General features: G+C 43.5%; 2 protein-coding genes across 2 annotated transcripts in view; one reads left to right on the top strand and one right to left on the bottom strand.

Annotated features, from left to right (window-relative positions):
• Positions 1-9,648, top strand: part of uxs1 (UDP-glucuronate decarboxylase 1) — a 118,663-nt gene extending 109,015 nt beyond the window's left edge. Inside the window, exons 12-15 of the mRNA XM_020460918.2 lie at positions 6,948-7,008; positions 7,521-7,578; positions 7,749-7,852; positions 8,813-9,648. Coding sequence (XP_020316507.2) covers positions 6,948-7,008; positions 7,521-7,578; positions 7,749-7,852; positions 8,813-8,947 — 358 coding nt within the window. The 3' untranslated portion in view covers positions 8,948-9,648. The remainder of the gene's footprint in view (positions 1-6,947; positions 7,009-7,520; positions 7,579-7,748; positions 7,853-8,812) is intronic.
• A 101-nt stretch (positions 9,649-9,749) lies between these two features.
• ecrg4a (ECRG4 augurin precursor a) lies at positions 9,750-21,368 on the bottom strand. Its single transcript, XM_020499940.2, has 4 exons — positions 21,190-21,368; positions 18,592-18,639; positions 18,326-18,495; positions 9,750-15,955 (listed from the first exon to the last, which is right to left on the bottom strand). The coding sequence occupies exons 1-4, from the start codon at positions 21,257-21,259 to the stop codon at positions 15,806-15,808; spliced, it is 438 nt and encodes a 145-aa protein (XP_020355529.1). The 5' UTR covers positions 21,260-21,368; the 3' UTR covers positions 9,750-15,805.
• Between the last annotated feature and the right edge of the window lie 217 nt (positions 21,369-21,585).

Here is a 21,585-nt window from a genome sequence, read left to right as displayed (position 1 = left end):
ATTCACATCCTACCATACATTTGTCTGTACATTATACCTTGATGCTATTTTATCGCCCCCAGAAACCTCCTTTTACTCTATGTTCCAGACGTTCTAGACGACCAATTCTCATAGCTTTTAGCCGTACCCTTATTCTACTCCTCCTATGTTCCTCTGGCGATGTAGAGGTGAATCCAGGCCCTGCAGTGCCTAGCTCCACTCCTATTCCCCAGGCGCTCTCTTTTGACGACTTCTGTAACCGTAATAGCCTTGGTTTCATGCATGTTAACATTAGAAGCCTCCTCCCTAAGTTTGTTCTATTCACTGCTTTAGCACACTCTGCCAACCCGGATGTTCTAGCTGTGTCTGAATCCTGGCTTAGGAAGACCACCAAAAACTCAGACATTTTAATTCCAAACTACAACATTTCGAGACGAGATAGAACTGCCAAAGGGGGCGGTGTTGCAATCTACTGCAAAGATAGCCTGCAGAGTTCTGTCCTACTATCCAGGTCTGTACCCAAACAATTTGAACTTCTACTTTTAAAAATCCACCTCTCTAAAAACAAGTCTCTCACCGTTGCCGCCTGCTATAGACCACCCTCTGCCCCCAGCTGTGCTCTGGACACCATATGTGAACTGATTGCCCCCCATCTATCTTCAGAGTTCGTGCTGCTAGGCGACCTAAACTGGAACATGCTTAACACCCCAGCCATCCTACAATCTAAACTTGATGCCCTCAATCTCACACAAATAATCAATGAACCTACCAGGTACCTCCCCAAAACCTTAAACACGGGCACCCTCATAGATATCATCCTAACCAACTTCCCCTCTAAATACACCTCTGCTGTCTTCAACCAAGATCTCAGCGATCACTGCCTCATTGCCTGCATCCGTAATGGGTCAGCGGTCAAACGACCTCCACTCATCACTGTAAAACGCTCCCTGAAACACTTCTGCGAGCAGGCCTTTCTAATCGACCTGGCCGGGGTATCCTGGAAGGATATTGATCTCATCCCGTCAGTAGAGGATGCCTGGATATTTTTTTTAAATGCCTTCCTAACCATCTTAAATAAACATGCCCCACTCAAGAAATTTAGAACCAGGAACAGATTTAGCCCTTGGTTCTCCCCAGACCTGACTGCCCTTAACCAACACAAAAATATCCTGTGGCGTTCTGCATTAGCATCGAACAGCCCCCGTGATATGCAGCTGTTCAGGGAAGCTAGAAATCATTATACACAGGCAGTTAGAAAAGCTAAGGCTAGCTTTTTCAAGCAGAAATTTGCTTCCTGCAACACTAACTCAAAAAAGTTCTGGGACACTGTAAAGTCCATGGAGAATAAGAACACCTCCTCCCAGCTGCCCACTGCACTGAAGATAGGAAACACTGTCACCACTGATAAATCCACCATAATTGAGAATTTCAATAAGCATTTTTCTACGGCTGGCCATGCTTTCCACCTGGCTACTCCTACCCCGGACAACAGCACTGCACCCCCAACAGCAACTCGCCCAAGCCTTCCCCATTTCTCCTTCTCCCAAATCCATTCAGCTGATGTTCTGAAAGAGCTGCAAAATCTGGACCCCTACAAATCAGCCGGGCTAGACAATCTGGACCCTTTCTTTCTAAAATTATCTGCCGAAATTGTTGCCACCCCTATTACTAGCCTGTTCAACCTCTCTTTCGTGTCGTCTGAGATTCCCAAAGATTGGAAAGCAGCTGCGGTCATCCCCCTCTTCAAAGGGGGGGACACTCTTGACCCAAACTGCTACAGACCTATATCTATCCTACCGTGCCTTTCTAAGGTCTTCGAAAGCCAAGTCAACAAACAGATTACCGACCATTTCGAATCTCACCATACCTTCTCTGCTATGCAATCCGGTTTCAGAGCTGCTAACGGGTGCACCTCAGCCACGCTCAAGGTCCTAAACGATATCTTAACCGCCATCGATAAGAAACATTACTGTGCAGCCGTATTCATTGATCTGGCCAAGGCTTTCGACTCTGTCAATCACCATATCCTCATCGGCAGACTCGACAGCCTTGGTTTCTCAAATGATTGCCTCGCCTGGTTCACCAACTACTTCTCTGATAGAATTCAGTGTGTCAAATCGGAGGGTCTGCTGTCCGGACCTCTGGCAGTCTCTATGGGGGTGCCACAGGGTTCAATTCTTGGACCGACTCTCTTCTCTGTATACATCAATGAGGTCGCTCTTGCTGCTGGTGAGTCCCTGATCCACCTCTACGCAGACGACACCATTCTGTATACTTCCGGCCCTTCTTTGGACACTGTGTTAACAACCCTCCAGGCAAGCTTCAATGCCATACAACTCTCCTTCCGTGGCCTCCAATTGCTCTTAAATACAAGTAAAACTAAATGCATGCTCTTCAACCGATCGCTACCTGCACCTACCCGCCTGTCCAACATCACTACTCTGGACGGCTCTGACTTAGAATACGTGGACAACTACAAATACTTAGGTGTCTGGTTAGACTGTAAACTCTCCTTCCAGACCCATATCAAACATCTCCAATCCAAAGTTAAATCTAGAATTGGCTTCCTATTTCGCAACAAAGCATCCTTCACTCATGCTGCCAAACATACCCTTGTAAAACTGACCATCCTACCAATCCTCGACTTTGGCGATGTCATTTACAAAATAGCCTCCAATACCCTACTCAACAAATTGGATGCAGTCTATCACAGTGCAATCCGTTTTATCACCAAAGCCCCATATACTACCCACCATTGCGACCTGTACGCTCTCGTTGGCTGGCCCTCGCTTCATACTCGTCGCCAAACCCACTGGCTCCATGTCATCTACAAGACCCTGCTAGGTAAAGTCCCCCCTTATCTCAGCTCGCTGGTCACCATAGCATCTCCCACCTGTAGCACACGCTCCAGCAGGTATATCTCTCTAGTCACCCCCAAAACCAATTCTTTCTTTGGCCGCCTCTCCTTCCAGTTCTCTGCTGCCAATGACTGGAACGAACTACAAAAATCTCTGAAACTGGAAACACTTATCTCCCTCACTAGCTTTAAGCACCAACTGTCAGAGCAGCTCACAGATTACTGCACCTGTACATAGCCCACCTATAATTTAGCCCAAACAACTACCTCTTTCCCAACTGTATTTAATTTTAATTTATTTATTTATTTTGCTCCTTTGCACCCCATTATTTTTTTATTTCTACTTTGCACATTCTTCCATTGCAAAACTACCATTCCAGTATTTTACTTGCTATATTGTATTTACTTTGCCATCATGGCCTTTTTTGCCTTTACCTCCCTTCTCACCTCATTTGCTCACATTGTATATAGACTTGTTTATACTGCATTATTGACTGTATGTTTGTTTTTACTCCATGTGTAACTCTGTGTCGTTTTATCTGTCGAACTGCTTTGCTTTATCTTGGCCAGGTCGCAATTGTAAATGAGAACTTGTTCTCAACTTGCCTACCTGGTTAAATAAAGGTAAAATAAATAAATAAAATAAAATACTGCGGACAAAGCACAGAGACGGAGTGTGAGGGTTTTCTATAGCATCTTCCTTTGTCCTTCACCGGCACAGGAACAGGGAGGTGAGAGGGGTGAGGTGAGAGAACGGAGAGGGGTGGTGGGGTAATGTTCAGACTGTACAATGTAGTAAGATGCAAAAATGTCTAAAAACATGTTTTCACTTTGTCATTATTATTTGTAGATAGTACATTCTGAACGCTGTAACACAACAACACGTGGAACAAGTCAAGGGGTGTGAATATTTCTGAAGGCATTGTATCATTAGGACGCCATTGAAAGCCCAGTCCAGTCAATATAGTTTTGTATCATATTGTACAACAGATGATGCCCCATGCCCCAGGACCACCTGACATGATGACTCCTTGCTGTCCCCAGTCCACCTGGCCATGCTGCTGCTCCAGTTTCAACTTTCACCTGACTGTGCTGCTGCTCCAGTTTCAACTGTCTGCCTTATTATTATTCGACCATGCTGGTCATTTATGAACATTTGAACATCCTGGCCATGTTCTGTTATAATCTCCACCCGGCACAGCCAGAAGAGGACTGGCCACCCCACATAGCCTGGTTCCTCTCTAGGTTTCTTCCTAGGTATTGGCCTTTCTAGGGAGTTTTTCCTAGACACCGTGCTTCTACACCTGCATTGCTTGCTGTTTGGGGTTTTAGGCTGGGTTTCTGTACAGCACTTCGAGATATCAGCTGATGTACGAAGGGCTATATAAATAAATTTGATTTGATTTGATGATGAAACCAACACTGTAAAAGTGTGAAAAGTGTTGGTCAGTGTTATTTCCTGATAGTTGTTGGTTGAAAATACAATCTACACAGAACCTTCTCATCAGCAGGTTTGCATGGGCGGGAATTTCAGCTTTCCATGGTGACATCATGGTGGTTAATAGACCAATAACAGAGAGAGAGTTCCAAACCTCAATAACCGCTAGTTTTCACTTTCCCCCTCCCCACTCCGACCACTCCCAGACAGTCCAAAAGTATTATTTTTTTGCTAAAAGGTCATTTTTACCCATTTGAATGGAAATGTATTACAGTAAGGTACTTAATTGTTACCCAGAAATAATTTAATATTGATATTTAAAAAATGATGGGCCTTTTTAATGTAGTGTTTTCATATGAGTGGTAGAATGTACTGTGTGCCATCTACATACCTGCTAATGGCTGAATGTACTGTGTGCCATCTACATACCTGCTAATGGCTGAATGTACTGTGTGCCATCTACATACCTGCTAAGGGCTGAATGTACTGTGTGCCATCTACATACCTGCTAAGGGCTGAATGTACTGTGTGCCATCTACATACCTGCTAATGGCTGAATGTACTGTGTGCCATCTACATACCTGCTATTGGCTGAATGTACTGTGTGCCATCTACATACCTGCTAATGGCTGAATGTACTGTGTGCCATCTACATACCTGCTAATGGCTGAATGTACTGTGTGCCATCTACATACCTGCTAATGGCTGAATGTACTGTGTGCCATCTACATACCTGCTAAGGGCTGAATGTACTGTGTGCCATCTACATACCTGCTAATGGCTGAATGTACTGTGTGCCATCTACATACCTGCTATTGGCTGAATGTACTGTGTGCCATCTACATACCTGCTAATGGCTGAATGTACTGTGTGCCATCTACATACCTGCTAAGGGCTGAATGTACTGTGTGCCATCTACATACCTGCTAATGGCTGAATGTACTGTGTGCCATCTACATACCTGCTAATGGCTGAATGTACTGTGTGCCATCTACATACCTGCTAATGGCTGAATGTACTGTGTGCCATCTACATACCTGCTAAGGGCTGAATGTACTGTGTGCCATCTACATACCTGCTAATGGCTGAATGTACTGTGTGCCATCTACATACCTGCTAAGGGCTGAATGTACTGTGTGCCATCTACATACCTGCTAATGGTTGAATGTACTGTGTGCCATCTACATACCTGCTAATGGCTGAATGTACTGTGTGCCATCTACATACCTGCTAATGGCTGAATGTACTGTGTGCCAACTACATACCTGCTAATGGCTGTATGTTTTATCTGGAGATAATTAAAAGCTCTTACCGGCCTTGTCAGATTCTTTTTGGTCAAAGCGAAGCCAATGAAGTTTAGGAGCGTTGAAACAGTGACTGGGTATTCATCTTAGCACCATGGCAGTTGATGTAACTGCCACAGCCTGGGGGTATCAATCTTTCTGTCACACCTCTCACTTGTCTCTCTCTCTCTCTTAATTCAATTTCAATTTAACGGCATGGGAAACATATGCTTACATTGCCAAAGAAAGTGAAATAGATCATAAACATTAACAGTAAACATTACACTTACAAAAGAATAAAGACATTTGAAATGTCATGTGTAAATGGTTCAAGTGCAAAAGGGAAAATAAATCAACATAAATATGGGTTGAATTTACAGTGGTGTTTGTTCTTCACTGGTTGCCCTTTTCTTGTGGCAACAGGTCACAAATGTTGCTGCTGTAATTCAACACTGTGGTATTTCACCCAATAGATATGGGAGTTTATCAAAATTGAATTATTTTCGAATTCTGTGTTTGGCCTGTGTAATTTGAGGGAAATATGTGTCTCTAATATTGTCATACATTTGGCAGGAGGTTAGGAAGTGCAGCTCAGTTTCCACATCATTTTGTGTGCAGTGTGCACATAGCCTGTCTTCTCTTGAGAGCCAGGTCTGCCTACGGTTGACTTTCTCAATAGCAAGGCTATGCTCCCTGACTCTGTACATAGTCAAAGATTTCCTTCATTTTGGGTCAGTCACAGTGGTCAGGTATTCTGCCACTGTGTACTCTCTGTTTAGGGCCAAATAGCATTCTAGTTTGCTCTGTTTTTTTTGTTAATTACTGACACATTGGAAATAATTATATTTTTGTTTTCTCATGATTTGATTGGGTCTAATTGTGTTGCTGTCCTGGGGCTCTGTGGGGTCTAATTGTGCTGCTGTCCTGGGGCTCTGTGGGGTCTGTTTGTGTTTGTGAACAGAGCCCCGGGACCAGCTTGCTTAGGGGACTCTTCTCCAGGTTAATCTCTCTGTAGGTGATGGCTTTGCTATGGAAAGTTTTGGAATTGCTTCCTTTTAGGTGGTTGTAGAATTTAACGGCTCTTTTTTCTGGATTTGGATCATTAGCGAGTATCAGCCTAATTCTGCTCTGCATGCATTATTTGGTGTTTTGGAGAAATTTGCATGCGGAGTCTCACTTTGGTGTTTTTCCCATTTTGTGAATTCTTGGTTGGTGAGCGGACCCCAGACCTCACAACCATAAATGGCAATGGGTTCTATAACTGATTATTTATCTCTCTCTCCCCCACACTCTCTCTCTCTCTCTCTCCTCTCTCTCTCTCTCTCTCTCTCTCTCTCTCTCTCTCTCTCTCTCTCTCTCTCTCTCTCTCTCTCTCTCTCTCTCTCTCCAGTGATCTAGTGAATGGTCTGGTGTCGTTGATGAACAGTAACATTAGCAGCCCAGTCAACCTGGTAAATCCAACCTGCCGGTATCCTCTGTCTATGTCATTACATGTATTTCAAATTGTCAAAAAGAACTGATACATGTCTGATGATTGGCTAAAAAAAACAGTACCATATTATAGTACTACTTTTATCCATTGTTGATATTGAATACACTATATGGTAACCTAAGACCTCTCCACACACACAACTAGCTAGGCCAGAGTATAATAGTTGTTTTTCATGCTGTAGCAGTACAACCAACCAGTTTTCTGTAGTACCTGTCTGGAAATGGAATGGGTGGAGATCTCAGAGCAGTAGAAGAGGTCTTGTAGAGGGCTGACTGACATGCATTACTGACACACACTGTGGCTCTAATCCACCACATTGTCCTGCTTACACACACATACACACACACACAACTATTGTTTTTGTTTGCAACACACAGAAGCTAAATTGCTTCTGAAAGGGTGTGTGTGTGTACTTTCGTCTTCCTGTGTGTGTATTGATCTTCTGTGTTGGTTCATGTAATCTGCCTGTAGGGGAACCCAGAAGAACACACCATATTGGAGTTTGCTGAGCTCATCAGGAGTCTGGTCGGTGAGTGTCAGATCAACAACTCATCCACTTCTTCCTTTGCTTTCTTACTCTTTCACTTGTTCTTCCCCCCTTTCTCTTCAAATATACCAGATCGCTGCTGTTCTCTGTCTGGATTGTACCTAACTGTACCCTTTTCTGCCTCCTTTCTTCCTCCTTCCACACACACTTAGTGAGCCGCAGTCAGATCCAATTCCTTCCAGAGGCGCAGGACGACCCTCGGAGACGCCGTCCCGACATTCGCAAAGCCAAGATGATGCTGGGCTGGGAACCTGTGGTCAGTATAAACACGCACACACTAGATACACACACACACACACACACACACGTGCTAGACACAAACGCGCGTACATACACAACTTCATATTTACAGTACCACAGTATCTATATCCACAGTAAAACGAGTCCTATATCAACATAATCTGAAAGGCCGCTCAGCAAGGAAGAAGCCACTGCTCCAAAACCGCCATTAAAAAAGCCAGACTACAGTTTGCAACTGCACATGGGGACAAAGATCATACTTTTTGGAGAAATGTCCTCTGGTCTGATGAAACAAAAATATAACTGTTTGGGCATAGTGATCATCGTTATGTTTAGAGGAAAAATGGGAAGGCTTGCAAGCCGTAGAACACCATCCCATCCGTGAAGCACGGGGGTGGCAGCATCATCACCAAAAGAGATGGGATCATGTGGAAGGAAAATTATGTTGATATATATTGAAGCAACATCAAGACATCAGTCAGGAAGTTAAAGCTTGGTTGCAAATGGATCTTCCAAATGGATAACAAAGTCAAGGTATTGGAGTGGCCATCACAAAGCCCTGACCTCAATCCCATAGAACATTTGTGGTCAGAACTGAAAAAGCATGTGCGAGCAAGGAGGCCTACAAACCTGACTTAGTTACACCAGCTCTGTCAGGAGGAATGGGCCTACATTCACCCAACTTATTGTGGGAAGCTTGTGGAAGACTACCCGAAAAGTTTGACCCAATTTAAACAATTAAAAGGCCAAATTAAATTTTTGCTGGGATTAGATGTCAGGAATTGTGTAACTGAGTTTAAATGTATTTGGCAAACGTGTCTAAACTTCCGACTTCAAATATATATATTCGGAAGTTTACATACACCTTAGCCAAATACACGTGGCTAGACAGACACACACTCCTAATGCATTTAATCATACGTCTACTACACATACGATGATGTTCTGTAAGACGTGTGTGTTGTTGTGTTACCAGGTGCCGTTGGAGGAGGGCCTGAACAAGACCATCCAGTACTTCAGCCGGGAGCTGGAGCACCAGGCCAACAACCAGTACATCCCCAAGCCCAAGGCAGCCCGCCAGAAGAAAGGACGACCAAGACAACACAACTGAGCTCAAGGGGTCAAGGGTCACACCATCCCCAAAGGCTGCTGGGACACCGGAGGACCCAGGACCCTCGGAGAACTCTCTTGAGTTTGGCGCAAAGAAGAAATGTTCCTGTGTCTGCTGTGGTTTTTACACTCCCGCGGGGCGATGCTTTTCAGACACAAACAGATAATAAAAAACTGACAACGATCAGAACCCAGTCTTGCACTCTGGGTTTTTTTGTCAATACAGGCTGTTATTTAAGATCAGGCTTGAGAGAAGTGTTTTGTTGCGTTGTTTACACTGTGCAGTTTGTCATTTGTTTTGCTCGGTTGACGTGGTCTATTTTATTACCTGCATTGATTCCTGGCTCTTACGTAAGACTGCTTTGTATTCCAACCATTGCAACATTGGCGGAGAGGAGAAGCGAGGAGAGGAGAAGCGAGGAGGGATGAGTGAGTTGGTTTGTTCAAAGCCTCAGATGGGTGTGCTAGGCCCCGCCCCCTTCTACACTTGCTCTGGTGCTGTGCAGTGAGCTGTAAGCCTGGACACACACACGCCACTCAAGAGTGTGTTTCTGTGTCACTGTGTGTGTGTGTGTCTTGTGGTTCTGAGTAACTTTTGGGATAACCTTTGAAAGCTCTACTGTCAAATCGGAAATCCAGAAATCTTATATAATCAATTTTAGGTGAAAATGGTATTTTAATAAAATATTTCCAATAAATGTCTCCCGTGTGTGTGTGTGTCACTTCTAAAAACCTTGGTGTTACTATTCTGGTAGTTGTTCCAATCTGGAGGTGGGGAGGTTAGTCAATAATGTGAGGCTGAGCAATGAGTCAGTCTTTATTTATACTGATCCTCGACAAACAAAACAATACAAACAGAACAGCAGCTGGTGTAAAGCGATAGGAAGAGAAAAGCCAGATCTGGAGCAGGAGTCGGGGGCCATTAGATTAGACTGGGGAGAAGTGTGAGAGAGGAGACAGTTTAGCTGAATTTTTTTTGCACCGAATAAACAAGTGATAGAGAAAATACAAACGGTGTGCGGGTGTTGTAGGATGCCCCAGTGTTTATTTGAAAACCACACATTGTTTTACAAGGCAGAAGTACAAAAATTAAAATGTTTTGTTAAAACATAACAAAACTTAATTATAAATGAATTGTGCAGTAATCACACACAAAAAAAGTGTTGTGTTTAAATGTGTGAGAGTTAGCATACATGGAGATTACTGTGTAGTTTGGTTCATCAGGCTGACCCCCAGTCTTCACTTGAAGTTATTGAGAGATTATGCTTTGGCAATGTAAAAATAAAAGTTTCAGAGTATGGTACCTCTGTATCTGACAGAGAATTGACTGAGATGTAGCAGTGGAGGGGGTAAAGGTTATCGCAGTGTCTTGTGTTATATACAGTCATTATTTTAGCTGTCTACCACAACATATTGGAGTTGAAATGAAATAATGAATATGAGCTGAAAGTGCAGACGTTCAGCTTTAATTTGAGGGTGAACGGTGTAGGAATTACAGATATTTGCCCCCCTTTTAAAGGGACCAAAAGTAATTGGACAATTGGCTGTTCCATGGCCAGGTGTGTGTTCCCTCATTAGTTCATTTACAAGTAAGCAGACAAAAGTTCTGGAGTTGATTTCAAGTGTGAATTTGGAATCTGTTGCTGTTAACCCTCGATATGGAGTACAAAGAGCTGTCCCTGCCAGTGAAGCAAGCCATCATTATGCTGAAAAATCAAAACAAACGCAACAGAGAGATAGCAAAAACCTTAGGTGTGGCCAAATCAATTATTTGGTACATTCTTAAAAAGAAAGAACGCACTGGTGAGCTCCGGGACACCAGAAGACCACAGAAAACAACTGTGGTAGATGACAGAATAATTATTTCCCTGGTGAAGAAAAACCCCTTCACAACAGTTGGCCAGATCAGGAACACCCTCCAGGAGGTAGGTGTATCTGTGTCAAAGTCAACCATCAAGAGAAGACTTCACCAGAGTAAATACAGACGGTTTATTACAAGATGTAAACCATTGGTAAACCTCAAAAAACAGGAAGAAAACAACATCTAAAACACCTGTACAGTTCTGGAACAACATCCTGTGGACAGATGAGACAAATATCAACTTGTACCAGAATGATGGGAAGAGAAGAGTGTGGAGAAGGGAAGGAACTGCTCATGATCCGAAGCATACCACCTCATCTGTGAAGCATGGTGGAGGTAGTGTTATTGCATTGGCATGTGTGGCTGCCAATGGAACTTGTTCCCTTGTACATATATAGATGATGGGACCTCTGACAAAAGCAGCAGGATGAATTCTGAAGTGTTTAGGGATATATTATCTGTTCAGATTCAGCCAAATGCTTCAAAACTCATTGGACGGTGCTTCACAGTGCAGATGGACAATGACCCGAAGCATACTGCGAAAGCAATCCAATACCTTTTTAAGGCAAAGAAGTGGAATGTTCTGCAATGGCCAAGTCAATCATCTGACCTGAATCCAATTGAGCATGCATTTCACTTGCTGAAGGCAAAACGCCCCAAGAATAAGCAGGAAGTGAAGACAGCTGTAGTAAAGGCCTGGCAGAGCATCAACAGGGAAGAAACCCAGCATCTGATGATGTCTATGGGTTCCAGACTTCAGGCAGTCATTGACTGCAAAGGATTTGGAACCAAGTATTAAAACTCACAATTTATTTCATGATCATGTTAATATGTTCAATTACTTTTGAGCCCATAAAATTGGGGGCTATGTATGAATGTTTTTAATTCCTACACAGTTCATAATCATTTTGACAAAACCCTTAAATTACAGATGAAAGTCTACACTTAAAGCACATATTGACTGTTTCCTTTCAAATCCTTTGTGGTGGCGTACACAGCCAAAATGATGCAAATACTTATGGACCTGACTATAGATGGATCTCAGTAATTAACCTGGAAGAATCCATTGAAGGGTTTAGATAAACTGTCAGAGCGGTATTCCTCTCAAAAACGTTAGAAAAAGCTGTTGCGCAGCAACTCACTGCCTTCCTGAAGGCACAGTGTATACGAAATGCTTCAGTCTGGTTTTAGACCCCATCATAGCACTGAGACTGCACTTGTGAAGGTGGTAAATTACCTTTTAATGGCATCAGACCAAGGCTCTACATCTGTCCTCGTGCTCCTAGATCTTAGTGCTGCTTTGATACCATCGATCATGACATTCTTTTGGAGAGATTGGAAACCCAAATTGGTCTACATGGACAAGTTATGGCCTGGTTTAGATCTTAAATGTCGGAAAGATATCAGTTTGCCTCTATGGATGGTTTGTCCTCTGAAAAGTCAACTGTAAGTTCTGGTGTTCATGGTTGCTAGAATCTTGACTAGAACCCAAAAAATGTATCATATTACTCCAGTGCTAGCCTGAGTAGTCTGGCACAGGAGTGTGAAGGTGAACAGAAAGGCACTGGAGCAACGAACTGCCCTTGCTGTCTCTGCCTGGCCGGTGCCCTAATCTCCACCAGGATTCTTTGCCTCTAACCCTATTACAGGGGCTGAGTCCCTGGCTAACTGGTGCGCTTCCATCCCATCGCTAGGAGGGGTGCATGTCTTGAGTGGGTTGAGTCACTGACGTGATCTTCCTGTCCGGGATTGGTGCCCTCCTCGGGTTTGTGCCGTGGATGTGATCTTCGTGGGCTACACTCAGCCTTGTCTCAGGGTAGTGAGTTGGTGGTTTGAAGATATCCCTCTAGTGTTGTGGGGGCTGTGCTTTGGCAAAGTGGGTGGGGTTATATCCTGCCTGGTTGGCCCTGTCCGAGGGTATCGTCAGACGGGGCCACAGTGTCTCCCAACCCCTACCGGAACCAGCCTCCAGTATTTATGGTGCAATAGTTTGTGTCGGGGGGCTAGGATCAGTCTGTTATTTCTGGAGTATTTCTTATCCAGTGTCCTGTGTGAATTTAAGTATGCTCCCTGTAATTCTCTCTCTCCCCCTCCCCTCCCAGAGGTCCTGAGCCCTGGGACCATGCCGCAGGACTACCTGGCCTGATGACTCCTTGCTGTCCCCAATCCACCTGGTCGTGTTGCTGCTCCCCCAACTGTTTCAACCCTGACCTGTTCACTGGATGTGCTCCCTTGTCCCGGACCTGCTGTCTTCGACTCTCTCTGTACCGCACCTGCTGTCTCTAACTCTGAATGCACAGCTATGAAAAGCCAACTGACATTTACTCCTGAGATGCTGATCTGTTGCACCCTCTACATCCACTGTGATTATTATTATTATTTGACTCTGCTGGTCATCTATGAACGTTTGAACATCTTGGCCATTTACTGTTATAATCTCAACCAGCACAGCCAAAAGAGGACTGGCCACCACTCAGAACCTGGTTCCTCTCTAGGTTTCTTCATAGGGTCCTGCCTTTCTAGGGAGTTTTTCCTAGCCACCATGCTTCTACATCTGCATTACTTGCTGTTTGGGGTTTTAGGCTGAGTTTCTGTACAGCACTTTGTGACATCGGCTGATATAAAAAGGGCTTTATAAATACATTTGATTGAATTTGATTGAGTATTTGTAGATGAAAGTGCATGTTTTGCGTACGATAATGTTGTAAATATACAAGTTCTGGAGTTTCTTAAACAAAGGTGCAAATGGAGCCAGGTAATAAGAGGAGGAGGCTAGTCTTGCAAATGTATTTTGTATGATGAGTAATTTGTGTGGATAGGAGGCATATGTGCTGGCCCAGACAATATTACAGTAAATAATATATGGTCAATTAAACTACGATATAGTATAGAGTTAGGAAGCAAGCCTGATGAACCAAACCACTAATACCAACAGATTTCACCACTTTGCTGTAGACAAACTGAATATGATCTTTCCAGGACAACTGTTCATCAATTATAACTCAGAGGAATCTAGTGGAACTAACTGGATATGATCTTTCCAGGACAACTGTTCATCAATTATAACTCAGAGGAATCTAGTGGAACTAACTGGATATGATCTTTCCAGGACAACTGTTCATCAATTATAACTCAGAGGAATCTAGTGGAACTAACTGGATATGATCTTTCCAGGACAACTGTTCATCAATTATAACTCAGAGGAATCTAGTGGAACTAACTGAATATGATCTTTCCAGGACAACTGTTCATCAATTATAACTCAGAGGAATCTAGTGGAACTAACTGGATATGATCTTTCCAGGACAACTGTTCATCAATTATAACTCAGAGGAATCTAGTGGAACTAACTGGATATGATCTTTCCAGGACAACTGTTCATCAATTATAACTCAGAGGAATCTAGTGGAACTAACTGAATATGATCTTTCCAGGACAACTGTTCATCAATTATAACTCAGAGGAATCTAGTGGAACTAACTGGATATGATCTTTCCAGGACAACTGTTCATCAATTATAACTCAGAGGAATCTAGTGGAACTAACTGAATATGATCTTTCCAGGACAACTGTTCATCAATTATAACTCAGAGGAATCTAGTGGAACTAACTGGATATGATCTTTCCAGGACAACTGTTCATCAATTATAACTCAGAGGAATCTAGTGGAACTAACTGGATATGATCTTTCCAGGACAACTGTTCATCAATTATAACTCAGAGGAATCTAGTGGAACTAACTGAATATGATCTTTCCAGGACAACTGTTCATCAATTATAACTCAGAGGAATCTAGTGGAACTAACTGGATATGATCTTTCCAGGACAACTGTTCATCAATTATAACTCAGAGGAATCTAGTGGAACTAACTGAATATGATCTTTCCAGGACAACTGTTCATCAATTATAACTCAGAGGAATCTAGTGGAACTAACTGGATATGATCTTTCCAGGACAACTGTTCATCAATTATAACTCAGAGGAATCTAGTGGAACTAACTGAATATGATCTTTCCAGGACAACTGTTCATCAATTATAACTCAGAGGAATCTAGTGGAACTAACTGGATATGATCTTTCCAGGACAACTGTTCATCAATTATAACTCAGAGGAATCTAGTGGAACTAACTGGATATGATCTTTCCAGGACAACTGTTCATCAATTATAACTCAGAGGAATCTAGTGGAACTAACTGAATATGATCTTTCCAGGACAACTGTTCATCAATTATAACTCAGAGGAATCTAGTGGAACTAACTGGATATGATCTTTCCAGGACAACTGTTCATCAATTATAACTCAGAGGAATCTAGTGGAACTAACTGAATATGATCTTTCCAGGACAACTGTTCATCAATTATAACTCAGAGGAATCTAGTGGAACTAACTGGATATGATCTTTCCAGGACAACTGTTCATCAATTATAACTCAGAGGAATCTAGTGGATGTGACTTGTTCCATTTCATTCCCACCAATTGAGATTCTGGCTCTTTTTTTTAACCACATTTCTTATCCTTACTAGTGAATAAAATAAAGTTCGATTTTTTTAAACATTTAAAGATAATGTGTTAATCTGGAACCATTCAGAAAATGTGTCCATGCCAGAGTTGGCTTTGTTAATTAGTGAATACAAATTATTGTGTGATAAAAATCTACTTGGTATCCTCAGCAAAGAGAATGGGAAGTACTGTAGAAGACACAGATGCAAGGTCATTGATATAGATTAGGAATAACAAAGGTCCCATTATCCAACCCTGTGGCACGCCACAGGATGTCTTGGCCCTAAGGGATGGGTTAGAAACGAGTGAAAAGCATGAGCTGATGCAAACCCCAAAATGTTTGTCCAGGTGTTGTTTAACGGAAAGTAAACTATACAAAGAAAGAAAAGAAGTTGCACACTATATGAGGGAGAAATAGAGAGGGGGTTAGAAGTAGTGAAGGAAGACAGAGGTTAGTCTTACGTTTTGAGAGAGGGAGTGAGACAGCATGTTGAGTTAGTAGTAGTCGTAGTTGACGTCGGCTCCGTGACGGTGTGCCCCTCTGTCTCTGGGTCCAATAGGAGAGTTCTCGTCATAATGGTGCTGGCGACCCTGATCGCTGGACCGCGCGTGGTCCATCCAGTAGGACAGGTCCGCCTCCAGTCTCTGGGGGGGGGGGGGGGGGGGGGGGGACACACACACGACCACAACCTCTCAACTTTAGCCCAACTCAAAAGATCTGAAACATGTGCAAAAAATATTGTAACATTTCCACTCCGCTCATTAGAGAGCAGGGTTATGCAATCAACTTGTTGCTAATACCCATCAGATCCTTTCAGATCTACTGGATTGCTTAGCGGGTAAGGGAGTAGGAGCTAGGGGGTAAGGGAGTAGGAGCTAGGGGGTAAGGGGGTAGGAGCTAGGGGGTAAGGAGTTAGGATCTAGGGGGTAAGGCGATAAGGGGTAAGGGACTATGGGGTTGATTTGCTAGTCTGCAGATGTTTTGGAGATGACTTGAACAGGACAGCTGCTATGCATAGAGTATAGACCAACATGGTTTAAAATGCAGAGGCTGTCGGATCCAACAGCAAGAGAGACAGGTTCAGGCAACAGGAAATCACACATACCCAGGAAGTCATTAAAGCAATCCTACTGATTGACCTCAACTGTCTACAGGAGCTGTCAACTGTCTACAGGAGCTGTCAACGGGAGCTGTCAACTGTCTACAGGAGCTGTCTACAGGAGCTGTCAACGGGAGCTGTCAACTGTCTACAGGAGCTGTCAACGGGAGCTGTCAACTGTCTACAGGAGCTGTCAACGGGAGCTGTCAACTGTCTACAGGAGCTGTCAACGGGAGCTGTCAACTGTCTACAAAACTGAGGAGCAAACAACTTTCTCCTTCCTTTATTTTATTCATAACCTCTACTTCTCAATACCTCTCTCTCTCGGTCTGTCTCTCTGTTTTGTCTCCCCCACTCTCTGTCATTCTTTCTGACTTGTTTTTGCCAAAGATTTTCTCCCTGGTCCTGGTGTTTCTAAACATCTCCATTGGAATCATTGATCTGGAAGAAAGCTAGAGAGGAAAAAAAGCTTGAAAGTGTTTGCGTGCGTGTGTTTATTCAAGGTGTGTCAGGCCCAGTGATGTCCATAGTGGTGGAGAATAATTATCTTCTTTGAATAGAGTCTCTAGGTCCCGCTGTGACAGAAATATCCATCTGCTTTTATCTAGTCTGATAACGACAACAAATTAGCCTGGGCATTATCCCTCCCGCCCGCCCGCCCTCCTTCCCTCCCTCCCTCCCTCCCGCCCACCCTCCCACCCTCCCTCCCACCCTCCCACCCTCCCTCCCTCCCTCCCTCCCTCCCACCCTCCCGCCCTCCCGCCCTCCCTCCCGCCCCTCCTTTCCTCGTCCTGGCGCTTGAGGGCGCCAGGTTGCCCTGCATCACGCACTCCTGCCATCCATCATGCACTCCTGCCTTCCCTCGTCACGCGCATCAGCGTTATTGGACTCACATGGACTCACTTATCACCTGTTCATTTCCTCCCCGATATTTGTCAGTTCCCCCGCTGCTGCATTGTATTGTTTTTGTCTTTAATATTAGTTTGCTGATGCTGTTCCTGTCTCTTTCCATGTCCGTCATTATTAAATGTTTTACTCCCCGTACCTTTGTCTCTCCAGCGTCATGTCATGTGACATAGCTATGTAGTTTGTGTTTGCAGTGTTGCCTAGTTGTTGAACGTGTTCCATTGCACAGGTTCATCATTCAACCTATGTCCTTGCACCTATGACTGGGCAGTATGGCTTTACTGCACAGACCTGTACCTTAGAGACAATTTTCACCTTAGAAATGATTTGCACTGACTAACCACACATCCAACCCTCTTGTTCACACCCACACACACACACACAGTAGTAGAATCAATAGAAAACCATTGAACAGCACTGTTGCCTGTGTGTGTAAGTACAGTCCATTATTACTATGCTACCTCTTCTACTACTTGTCATTGATTAATATAGTGCATTGTTGAGGGCGTAGGCACATAGGCATTTCACTGGGCCTTTATTACCAGCGGTAAACTGTGTATGAGATGAATAGATTTGATTTGACTTAGTACACTGGCATTTTGCCATAATATGAGTTTTTCTCACACAGTTACTTTAGATCTTAGTGCTTTGTATAATGTCTGTTCTCCCCCATGTAGCTGTGGGTGGCTACTAGTGTGTTGTGCAGTGGACTGTTTCTCATAGGCCTATACTTCTACGGATCGTAGTACTGTTTACCCCATCCCATATAACATATGCAATACTATGATAATGGCCCATAGTAGGGTTAGGTCACAGTGTCAGATTAAACTCAAGGCCTTACCCCATTCCATGACCCCTCTCTTCGCTGTTTCAGGGGGTTGGAATATGCAAAAAAAACACATCCCCATTTCACACAAGTACACACTTGTACATGTGTGAAATACAGCAAATGTAAGCACCTGCCAAATTATTATTATCATTTATTATTCAACCCTCTTGGCCCGCTCACCGTCTCGTCGAAGCCCATGTACATGAACTGCATGATCCACTGCTGCACATCTGGCCTGCTGCGGTCCCAAATGTTCCTCTTGGGCCGCTGTAGCTTGGCCAGGAACTCTTTGGCCTTGGCGGGAGCAACAGCCACCCTGTACTTAGGTGAAGCGCTACCGTCACCTACCACTGGGGGGAGGCAGAGAGGAGACTTGTAATGGCAGTAAAATGTAAAGTAGGTGCAGTGTTAAATGTGTGTATGTAAAAACTATCTGTGAATATTACCGTCTCTTTTCTTCAGGATCTTGTGAAGGCTGCTCTCACTGGAAACATCTGATAAAGAGAGTCAATAGAACACTTAGGTAGGGTTCATGTGGGTTAATGTTTAGCCTAGAATCCCTTTAGCAAGGAATGGAGACTACTGTAGTGTAAGTCCATTGTGATTATAAAGTTAGATTGTGGTGTGATAAATCCCAGCTCATTCAGTAGAGGCTTAGCACACACACACACACAAACAGCCAGAAGTGGAGCACATGGATGAGGTTATAGGAAATGGTTTGCAGGAGTCTAAGTTGCAAATGAGCAATTTCCCCACTAAACTTTTTTTTATCTGCCGACAGTAGTAGTCTGTCTAGAGAGGAGGCGGGGTGTTTGCTATTTGCTGCCTCACATTTACATGAATGATGAATGAGACTTTCCACTGAGAGATCTGCCTGGTCTGCTTTCTTTCCCTACCTCGCTCTCCCTCTTTCTCTCTTCTTCCCTGTCTAGGCAACCCGTCTCGCTCATTAAAATGGTGGGAAAGAGACAGCTAGAAAAGCCTTTTGAGGTGAAAGGGATTCATGGAATTTCCAAGGCCAGCTAGTTTTCAGTGACACATTAAGTCCATTGTCGCTTGTCTCCTGTTTTAGAATATACAGTGTCTTCAGGAAGTATTCACACACTGACTGTTTCCATATGTTGTTGTGTTACAGCCGGAATTTAAAATGGATGACATTTAGACTTTGTTCCACTGATCTACACACAAGGTCCCACAATGCCAAAGTGGAATTTAGTTTTTAGAATTTTTAGAAATGAATACAAAATTTAGAGCTGAACTGACTTGAGTCAATAAGTATTCAACCCCTTTGTTATGGCAAGCCTAAATACAGTCAGGAGTAAAAATGTACTTAACCAGTCACAGGAGTTGTATGGACTCACTGTGTGTAATAATTGTGGTTAACATGATTTTTAAATGACTATCCCATCTCAGTACACCACACATATAATTATCTGTAAGGTCCCTCAGTCAAGCTGTGAATGAAGACCAGGGAGGTCTTCAATACCTCGCAAAGAAGAGCACCTATCACATAACTAAAACAAGCAGACACTGAATATCCCTTTGAGCCTGGTGAAGTTATCAATTACGCTTTGGATGGTGTATCAATACACCCAGCAACTACAAAATATAGGCGTATATCCTAACTCAGTTCCGGGAGAGGAAGGAAACTGCTCTGGGATTTCACCACGAGGCCAATGTTGATTTTAAAACAGTTACAGATGGCTGTGATAGGAGAAAACTGAGGATGGATCAACATTGTAGTTACTCCACGATACTAACCTAAATGACAGAGTGAAATGAAGGAAGTCTGTACAGAATAAAAATATTCAAAAACATGCATCCTGTTTGCAACAAGACATTGAAGTAATACTGCAAAGAATTACACTTTTTTATCCTGAATACAAAGCATTATGTTTTGGGCAAATCCAACACAGCACGTTACTGAGTACCACTCTTCATATGTTCAAGCATGGCGGTGGCTGCATCATGTTATGAGTATGCTCCTCATCGGCAAGGACTAGGGAGTTTGTTTAAGATAAAAAATAAATGGAATAGAGCCAAGCACAGGCAAAATCCTAGAGGAAGACCTGGTTCAGTCTGCTTTCCAACAGACACTGGGAGACAAATTCCCCTTTCAGCAGGAATGTTTATTCCCCACTGGGTCAAACAGCTGCAAAGACAAAGAAATGTTTACACAAGCACCTATATTTATACCCTCCTACTAGGAGGAGTCAACTCCTTGCACATCTAGACAGCCAATCCATCTCTGCTGCTAAGTCAGGAAATTAATTGGTTCCTCTCATTGGTGTAGTCATGGTTCTGCCTCCTATATGTGTGTCATAGGAATGTTCCTTCTCACTTCATCAGACCTGAACTCGGGATGAATTCCTCACTCCTCCCAACTCCACTGGCAGTCCTACACTATCAGTGACTGAAACCAGACTGTTGCCCTTTGCCTGCCCCCCCCCCCCCCCCCCCCCCAGGAGCCATGAGATTTAACAATACCATGTAAACTAGTTCTAGTATAGTAACATGAATAAGTATTTATTTCAAGCTAGATTCCACAACCACACAAGAGAAAGAAATGTGTTACGCATTCATGCATTATGCAAAAATAACTCACTTTAGATAATTCAAATACCCAATAAAACTTCATAAAACATACCATCAACCTTCAAACTTGAAGTTTTTAAATAACTATATGAATAAACAATTCAGTGCTTCAGAAGCTTTGTTAATCTAAGTTTGGTTCCATATGGGTGAAATCAAATTATCTAGCATAGTAGGAGGTTTGGTGGGACAGAGTGATAGATGGGAGGAGATGGAGAAAGATTGTTGAAAGAAAGGAGCTAGAGAGAGAGGTAGACAGGAAGATTGTTGAAAGAAAGGAGCTAGAGAGAGAGGTAGGCAGGAAGATTGTTGAAGGAAAGGAGCTAGAGAGAGAGGTAGACAGGAAGATTGTTGAAAGAAAGGAGCTAGAGAGAGAGATAGACAGGAAGATTGTTGAAAGAAAGGAGCTAGAGAGAGAGGTAGACAGGAAGAGAAAGCGAGAGTTACCTCACCTGCGAGGGCCAGCAATGTGAGCAGAGCGGTGAGCCCTACCAACCTCAGATAAAGCCGCTGAGAAGCCATGGTGTCCCCTTCGCTCTCGCGTTCTGACCCGTCTAATGGCAACACACACCACAAACACACAGATACAGGGGGCGCAGTTGGGGCCGCGAGCCAAACGTTCCGATCGGAAACTGGCCCGTAGTGGCTTAATGTCGTTTATCCCAAAATCCAACCCACAGAAACAGGCCTGACTGAAGTAATGCTTTTTCTTCTAATGGAATGTTAATGTGTGCCTGGGGTTCTTTTCCATCCAGTGAGTACAGCAGCAGCAGTGGGAGAGGGACTGTAACCGTATAGCTGCTGTTCTCCCTATACAGTGTATACCAAAGGTGAACTTGCAAACTTGA

The sequence above is a fragment of the Oncorhynchus kisutch genome, linkage group LG2 (assembly GCF_002021735.2).
Source record: "Oncorhynchus kisutch isolate 150728-3 linkage group LG2, Okis_V2, whole genome shotgun sequence".
NCBI classification, from domain to species: domain Eukaryota; kingdom Metazoa; phylum Chordata; class Actinopteri; order Salmoniformes; family Salmonidae; genus Oncorhynchus; species Oncorhynchus kisutch.
This window is presented reverse-complemented; position numbering and strand designations above follow the sequence as displayed.